This window comes from Sinocyclocheilus anshuiensis, unplaced genomic scaffold (assembly GCF_001515605.1).
Source record: "Sinocyclocheilus anshuiensis isolate Anshui unplaced genomic scaffold, SAMN03320099.WGS_v1.1 scaffold810, whole genome shotgun sequence".
NCBI lineage: Eukaryota > Metazoa > Chordata > Actinopteri > Cypriniformes > Cyprinidae > Sinocyclocheilus > Sinocyclocheilus anshuiensis.
Genome location: NW_015542409.1, coordinates 481,699 through 490,382, shown reverse-complemented (window position 1 = coordinate 490,382; position 8,684 = coordinate 481,699). Strand labels below are relative to the sequence as shown.

At 37.1% G+C, this 8,684-nt stretch overlaps 2 protein-coding genes across 2 annotated transcripts in view; one reads left to right on the top strand and one right to left on the bottom strand.

Moving 5' to 3' along the window:
- Positions 1-2,610, bottom strand: part of LOC107693220 (pre-mRNA-splicing regulator WTAP) — an 8,497-nt gene extending 5,887 nt beyond the window's left edge. Inside the window, exons 1-5 of the mRNA XM_016492512.1 lie at positions 2,403-2,610; positions 1,590-1,627; positions 1,439-1,494; positions 1,283-1,341; positions 1,010-1,137 (exon numbers count right to left, since the gene is read on the bottom strand). Coding sequence (XP_016347998.1) covers positions 1,010-1,137; positions 1,283-1,341; positions 1,439-1,494; positions 1,590-1,619 — 273 coding nt within the window. The 5' untranslated portion in view covers positions 1,620-1,627; positions 2,403-2,610. The remainder of the gene's footprint in view (positions 1-1,009; positions 1,138-1,282; positions 1,342-1,438; positions 1,495-1,589; positions 1,628-2,402) is intronic.
- A 925-nt stretch (positions 2,611-3,535) lies between these two features.
- LOC107693221 (superoxide dismutase [Mn], mitochondrial) lies at positions 3,536-8,419 on the top strand. The gene is made up of 5 exons (XM_016492513.1): positions 3,536-3,643; positions 4,915-5,117; positions 7,435-7,551; positions 7,671-7,850; positions 8,148-8,419. Exons 1-5 carry the CDS (start codon positions 3,615-3,617, stop codon positions 8,291-8,293), a joined length of 675 nt encoding a protein of 224 aa, XP_016347999.1. The 5' UTR covers positions 3,536-3,614; the 3' UTR covers positions 8,294-8,419.
- The last annotated feature ends 265 nt before the right edge of the window (positions 8,420-8,684 follow it).

The following is an 8,684-nucleotide window of genomic DNA, read 5'->3' as shown; positions in this document are numbered from 1 at the left end:
GACGGCACCGTGGGTGTAAACTTACAGATTAAGGGGCTGTAATATTATAATGAGATCCCTTTGCAACATCACTAGGGGAGCGAAATCAGATGCGCTTGTTTTTTTCAGATGCTTGCAAAAAAAAAAGCTTACCAAAGCAAAGTTACCGGGTTAATCTTTTTGGTAGATGCACCGGGGACCTGATTATAGCACTTAACATGAAGGACTCACTTGAAGAAGTCGTCTTTGCAGTAGACACCGTCGCCTCGACTGAAGCATTTGTCGGCCAGCTGAGACTGGCAGTCGTTGCATTTCAGACATTTGCTGTGCCAGTGTCGATCTAAAACCTTCAGGATGAAACGATCCACGATGTGCTGGTTACAGCCCGCGCAAACCGGAATATCTACAAGTAGAAAATACAAGAAAGCGGTTAACATCTAAAATACTCTATCAGAGCATCATGAACCGTTTCCCCCAATAACAACAAGAACAGAACAAACAAAAACAAGAACAGCAACAACAACGCTATTTATATATATATATATTAAAAAAAGTAAAACTGATGCCTGATTCGAATGTGCAATTCTGTGGTCATCCACTATCCCACATTTTCCACCAACATGCATTTGCTTTACTTTTAGTCAGATGTTCCCATGTTGAAATGCTGTAAACAATATTCTCATTTCTGCATACGTACACCAAATTTGATGAATTACAGAGAGATCATTTGCATGATAAACATTTGGATACAGATTTGACTTAAACCCAACAGCAGCTATTACTTAGGTAAATATTCACAGATGCTTCACAGACAAGTCAGTACAAAGGACAAATACAACTACTGTGTTTAAAATCTTAACACTTCTAATCCACTATCATTTAAATACTACATCCACATGCTGTGGAAATCAAAACATCTACTACACTCCATCAGAGACACTCAATATCATTAAAGCAAACTGACCCAGTTCCTCCAATAAGAACTGACCATAAAGCAGAAGCAAAAAAGGAGACATAATAACACACTTACTGTACACTCTTGCATTTCCTGCTCTTTAGTAGCAAGCCTCATCACCAGGATATTTTCTCTGCGTGCAGATTCCTGCTGTTGCTGCTTCAACTTCTCCTCAGACTCTTTCAGGCCCGTCACATCATTGGCTGCAGACATTTCAGCATGAAAAAGGATGCATTAGCTTAGTTATAGACATTTTATTTTCTGCACAACATTACACCTAGTACCTTTGCTTTAGTAAACCACTCAAGACTATTAATTATTCAGAACATCTGGGATGTGCAAACTTACAGTTTAAATCAGCATATTTTGCCTCAAGCATCTGGATGTAAGCTTCATGCTGTTTCCACCTACACCCGGAACAAAACACATCAGTCTTACAATCTGGAAAGCTTCAACATATATGCATACTCTTAAATCTTATTGCACAACAGAATGGCTACACACCTTGTACACAGCTCCTCTCGAGTCAGGGTCTTCATATCAGATTCACTAAGGCGAACCTGCAAGGACATAAAAGGGAAATAAAGACTTATAAAGAGACCATGCTAGCGGAAAGGGCTCGTATAATCAGATTAGACTGCGACAATGAGCTCACCTTCTTCGGGAGAGGTTCTTCATTGGTCATTCTGATCTCTATGAAAGACAGAAGCGAACAAATCAAGCATCCAGTGAATGCAAAGGACTCAAAGATCCGCAGACATTCCAAGCAATAATATGAAGCAAAGACCTAGAGACAGTAGCGTGGATTTCACACGCCTACACATATGCTGTTACAAATATAGGCCACCAGGCGAGAAATTCGCTCGTTTTTACATCAACGCAACAATTACAGGGGAAGAATTTGCCTGTTTATATCACTCACTTCGCAGTCGTGCATAAAAAATCGTAAAAACATAGCGACAATTAGGAAAAATTCAGTTGCTCGTTTGAAAACGAAACTGCTCCACTAGCGTTAAACGGGAAAATGCACGGGATTACTGCTCAAGCATTTCATGCATCTCCGTCTCCACATTTCACCTTTTTATAAACAGCCTACACATGTTTTTTTTTGTACAGTTAGCTTATTTGTGCGAAAAAGACAATAACCTTATCTTGCAGGGAAAACGAGTTTAAAGAGTTGACATACTAAACGCTCGGCGCTGCACACCACCGCGCCATTCTGATACAATCTCGTGATGCTCGTTTCTGTCGGGGAAAATGTAAAGCTTACGTAGCCGACAATGCATGTTCGTCTTAAAAGAAAGTCGATAAATTACCGCCAACAGACGTGGAGTAATAAAAACGTGCCCGTGCCGGTGCCTTCTTGGAACAGTTTCGCTGTCACAAAATGGCGGAGAAGGAAGAGACTCTCCCTCTCCGAGAAGCAGCACTTTATCTGAAGTAAGAAAATATCACCCTTAACACTTACCAGACCCGATTCACCTCGACCAGAATGACGCGTATTTCTTCCAATATGAGATTTTAAGCAGTTATGTTAAATTGTGAGTTTATCTGGAGCAGGAAAGGCTACGTTTTTTATTTAGACGGAGGGGAATACGGCCGCCATGACCAGCGTGTGCGCGATGTTCAGCCGCACAGCATCAGTGTGTTCGCGCGAGCGCTGAGGAGGAGCACGTCACCGACGCAGTGTTGCCATGTTGCCGCTGTAGTAAGAAATCGGGTCTCCATCAACTGATAGTTATACAGAGTATAATAATAATAATGATAATAATAATAATAGTAGTAGTAATAATAATAACAATAATAATACTTGGCTTATTACAAAAATTGACGCGTTGTGTTATGATTTACCCCATAACACAAATAAAGTGTGCCTAATATATGCGTCACATATGCCCACATACTCTGTTCGGCCACATATATGACATTATTAATTGCTTTACTTGCTTTGGTTTACATTCCTCCTTTCGTCCCGGGTTTGTGCTCCCCAAAGTGGTCGATCTTTTTTGGATTGTTTTTTAGACCTTGTTGAGTGTTTCCTTTGCGGGATCTGGCAACACAGACTGACGACAGATATTGTTCTCTTTAACATGTTTACCATATACATCCACGAACCTGTGCATTACATTTTACTTTACGTCTGAGCTAACTAAGTCTTCATTCGTCATAAAATGGCTTGTGTAATTCTTAATCCACCATTTGATTTTTTCTTGGAATTATTGCAGTATTAATCCACATTGAATAATTAATTGAGCTGTAATGTGAGATATAACAACATTTACAATCGTTATAAAACATGCATTATATGTTCTGAAACGAAGCTATTTATTTTAGTGACTACTCACTGTAAAAGTAAGGCCTAGAATGACTGGCTGAATTATACCAGTTGACACAGGGGTGCTCGGTTTTTGTACGTTACCGTATTTAACTTACACAAATCTCCTTCATCTGGGATATATATATACTAAATTAGTTTTTTAAAACAGTCTCATCTAATATTTCACTCGTAAACAAAGTGTTTTGTGAAATCCGTAAACATTAAGAAAAAAATGTGTTTGACCCCTATTTTGAAATAATGGTACGCTCTAGTCCAAGTTGAAGTTGAAATTTCAAGGGCAGGCTGTAATGGAGAGAGCTTCGGTTTGAGAAGTGCATGTGTCGCTGTATGACGGACTAGAGTATGCTGTGCAGAGTCGGATATGTCCGCAGGTAAAGATAAAGTCTGAATCGGCTCTCCTATTGTGCGCTGCTAACTGAATAACCAGGCCTTTTAAATTATTAAATCAAAGGCGGTATGAATAAACTGCGCACTTGTATGTTTGGTGGAGCGACCAGGCTAACATCAAACTATGATAGTTTGCGTAACGATATTGCAAGTGCAGTTTCAATCGTTTTTTTTTTTTTTTTGTTTAAAGATGTATATGTGTTGATTTGAAGTTTTTTTACATGAAATTGCATTTAGCTGCTGCCGATTTGAGGCTGCCAAACAACAGCTTAGCTTGTTATAAATATCTAATCTATTAATTAAATGTGTAAGTTACAGCTAGATTTTATTTGAACTAACAGTACAAACCTGTTGGAACAACAATAGTAATAATAAACTTTATCAGAAGACACTCAGTCAAATCAGCTTCACTATAGCTTTGGTGGAAACAGGCCTACAAAAACAAATCACACTTATATTGGCACTTATAATCAGTAGTATGTTAGTAGATAGATATAGATAGATAGTTAGTTCTCTGAACCAGAGGTTTTCAAAATGTTTTGATACCCACATATTATAATCCCTTGCAAGATGCCTCCCCCCCTTTTTTTTTTAGTATAAAGACACTTAAATATTTTAAAGGGGTCATATGATGCTTTTTTAAAGATCATTATTTTGTGTATTTAGTGTAACAGAATATGTTGACATGCTTTAATGTTCAAAAAACACATTATTTTTCAAATACTGTACATTATTGTAGGTCCTCTATCCCCCGCCTCTCTCAAACGCTTCATTTTCTACAAAGTCCCTCCTTCCGACAAGCGCAGTCTGCTCTAATTGGCTAGCTGAGCCAGTGCATTGTGATTGACCGAACATCGCAAGCACTCGTCGGAAATGTAACGCCCCTTACCATAATCGCGAGCTTCATCTTTCAAAATAAATGTAAAGACAGAGCCCAAAAGGTGAACAGAGTCGTGTAAAGAGAAAGGAAAACTTGAAATCGCATCATATGACCCCTTTAATTTTAACTTCTTTAATTGTGTGAGGGAAAATATATTTTGTAAATCCATGGACCCCAGTTTGAAAACCTCTTTTCTGGTCACCTGACTGCTGCCATGTAGCAACAATCCCATGTGAGCTCACCACAGTAATCCAACATATCTTGCAACATATCCTACATACCCCTGCCAAATTCTTGCAATACTCTGATTGCAATGCTTATTTAATTCATATATTAAAATACTTAATAGTTTTTATTTATTGTTGGCGATTCCAGGTGCGCTGCCACCTTGAACCCCATCTTGGGTGCTGTGGCCTCCAGACAGAAGCACACACTGCCTGACCTCCCATATGACTATGGTGCACTTCAGCCTCACATCTGTGCTGAGATTATGCAGCTTCACCACAGCAAGCACCATGCAACATATGTCAACAACCTCAATGTCACTGAGGAAAAATATCAAGAGGCACTGGCCAAGGGTGAGAACATATCAGATTATTTAACTTTTTTGCTGTCCTTTGTGATTGTTGTCTGATAGAACAGTGGTTTTCTAGGTAAAAATTAGACTGCCCAACACCAACAAACATCTTAGGGCTTGGTCTGGCTGGTCAATCACTTCATACGATGACACCTTCATTATGTTCCAAATTGAAATGTTACTGCACAAATTCAAGCAAACTTATGCACTATTCTTGGGGATATTTTGCCTGGAAAAGAAAATAGAAGAGTAAGTCGACAACTCTGTTGTAGCTGGACAAAATAAGCATTTGATAGGACATTTACATTGTAATTTTGCAGACGCTTAAAGCGACTTACAATTGGGGAATACATAAAGCGATTCATCTTAAAGAGGCAAACAGTCACAGGAAGTGCTCACAATACCAAGTTTAAGGCATTGTTTAAATCAGTACAAGCTAGAAAGGGAAGGAATAAATAAAGAGAAAGACTTTAAGTTTTTTTTTGTTTGTTTTTTTGTTTTGTTTTTTATTTAGGTGAATGATAACATGATGGGAATGATAGTACACTTTTAAGTTAACCTCCTTTACGTACACTAAAACATGGTTATGCATCTGTTGGTTTTTCATTTGACAGCCATTGTAGGAGAAGTGGTGAGCATGTCACACAAAGCAGTCAAAAACGTTTTTTGTTTTTTTTTGATTATCAGACTAAAGCTCAAAAGTCAAAATTTTTCATACCAGTGTTGTTATTAAGTATTTTTTTATCAGACATGATGCTGCACAACAGAACTGTATAAATTAATAATAATAAAAAATAACTTGGTTGTCATATAATTTCACGTTAAACCGGATTTTTATTTTGACGGTTTGTCGTGAAGGTCTTTCAGTAAGTTTTAGTTTCGGCGTGTATTTGACAGTATTTTTTTCTCAAATAAAACTGCATAAAGCTGGTGAAGTGACTCTCAGAGCAGCTCTAAAGATGAAGTGCATATGTTCATATTGAGTGACACAGACGAGCGTCACGTGTGTTTCAGTTTCAGTAGAGCAAACCTGCGGAGCTCATTCACACTTCATATTTCACACTTTATATTTCAGTGTTTTTGTGCTTTAATATTCATAGACACTAATCCATTTCGCCATATTTTATTGCCATATCAGTTTTGCCAGATTCCAGATACATTCTGTGTTATGCTGTAAATCCCATTTTTATGACTGGATTAAATTGAAGGGGGTCTGAATACTTTCCGTACCCACTGTATATATATATATATATATATTTTTTTTTTTTTTATATATATTTTTTTTATATATCTTGATATCTTGCATTTTATATGCATGTGTTCATGTCCTCATATATTGAGACGCAGACACTGAAAACACTGCGAGTCGTGTGTGTTTGAGTTTGTGTATCAGATGAAACTACTCCACGCATTCAGAGACACACAGAACATGCAGACTTATTAGCGATGTGCACTGACTGGTTGCTGTAACATTTATTTCTGTTGTGTGATAGGATGTTAGATTAAAACATTGAGTAAAAATGTCCAGAGTTTATCATCATTATTAACATATTGTTATTAAGTAAAATTATTTAAATTATTTTCATTAATTGAAATAAAGCTAAAATAAAATAAAATATAAATTTTAGATGAAAATATAAATTTATAAAAATGTAAACAAAAATTGGAAATGTTGCTTGGCAGCTAACTGAAATAAAATGTTTACGTACTAAAATAACAAACTAAAACTTAAATATTTAACTAAATAGGAACATTTTAAAAAACGAATAAACATAACAAATGCACATAAAATTGCTAAAACGTAAACTAAAATTCAAATGATAACTGAAAATATAAAATTAAAAGCCAGTTCAAAATATTAATAAACGCTAGATTAGTATATAAATAATACTGAAATTACACTGCTTTACACCTCATATATATATATATATATTTGAGTTTGTGTATCAGATGAAACTACTCCACGCATTCAGAGACACACAGAACATGCAGACTTATTAGCGATGTGCACTGACTGGTTGCTGTAACATTTATTTCTGTTGTGTGATAGGATGTTAGATTAAAACATTGAGTAAAAATGTCCAGAGTTTATCATCATTATTAACATAAATTTGATCATAATCTCAATATGATATCATTTATCGCCCGACGCTAATTTAGGCTATTATTAGAACGTGCTTTGCGGGCGACTTAGAGACTCCATGCGGGCTACCAGGTGCCCACTGGCACCACGTTGGTGACCACTGCACTTAAGGACTTATTTGAAATGTCTTTATTGCATATAACAAGTGTTTAGGTTTGACCTTGCTGTGTTACAGGTGATGTGACAACTCAAGTCTCCCTTCAGCCTGCACTGAAATTTAACGGTGGTGGCCATATTAATCATACCATATTCTGGACAAATCTGTCACCGAACGGTGGAGGAGAACCACAGGGTAGGAGTCATTGTACACATGAATAGACGTTGAACATATCCATACTGCTATTTCATTTGTCATTTATGAAGTATATAGTTGTATGTGATGAGTCTTTGTTTTTTGTTTTTTTATTACAGGTGAGCTGTTGGAAGCCATTAAGCGTGACTTTGGCTCATTACAGAAGATGAAGGAGAAGATGTCAGCTGCCACAGTGGCCATACAGGGCTCAGGATGGGGCTGGCTGGGCTTTGATAAGGACAGTGGAAGACTGAGGATTGCTGCATGTGCGAACCAAGACCCTTTGCAGGGCACTACAGGTAAATCTTCCACAATGAATAGAAGAGAATAGATCTATTTTGGCAGTAAAGGTATGAGTACCCAGAGTTCACACTGTAATTTTTCATACACTCTTAACAAGACCCTCAGTGAATATACACACACAAAAAAAACCTCCAACTTATTCACAAGAGTCATCCATGTATATGTAGCAGTTGTATGTATTTCTTAAGGTAAAGCAATATTCTGGTAGACTCCAAAGAGAAAGAAATAATTAGTTTTTCAAGTTGTTAAAGTCTTTGAACTTTACTATACTCTCTTTCCCTTTTAAATTTGAGGTCTCGTCCCACTACTTGGGATAGATGTCTGGGAGCATGCATACTATCTCCAGTACAAGAATGTTAGACCTGACTATGTTAAGGCCATCTGGAATGTTGTGAGCTGGGAGAATGTCAGCGAGCGTCTGCAAGCTGCCAAGAAATAAATTGCACCACACTTTGGGAGGAAAAAAAGTAAAACGGTGTCCGTTTAGACCTTCGAAGCGCACAAATAAGCAGACCACATTAAAACCACCAATCCTAACTGAGACTCTAGAGAGGTGGTATGGTTCTTGACAAGTTCATTTTCCATGCAGAATTGTGGATTGTAACTCGTAGCTTGCTTTATCGTTGAGTCGAAATCAAAGAATATGTACGTTCATGCTTTCAGTAAATTCAAATTAAAAGATTGTTTGAACATGGTCTTTGTTGTGTTTTCTTGTTTTTTTTTAAGCCTAAATGACATTTATAAAATATTAATATTATAAAACATTATTTTAATAAAGCAATAAGCCCCAAGAAGCCGTGGTTTACAGTGAATTTATAACAGCTAAGGGG

Coding starts and splice junctions, on each gene's coding strand:
- LOC107693221 (XM_016492513.1), top strand. CDS start 3,615: ATGCTGTGCAGAGTCGGATATGTCCGCAG. Junction 3,644..4,914: donor AGAGTCGGATATGTCCGCAG/GTAAAGATAAAG, acceptor TGGCGATTCCAG/GTGCGCTGCCACCTTGAACC. Junction 7,851..8,147: donor CCCTTTGCAGGGCACTACAG/GTAAATCTTCCA, acceptor TTTAAATTTGAG/GTCTCGTCCCACTACTTGGG.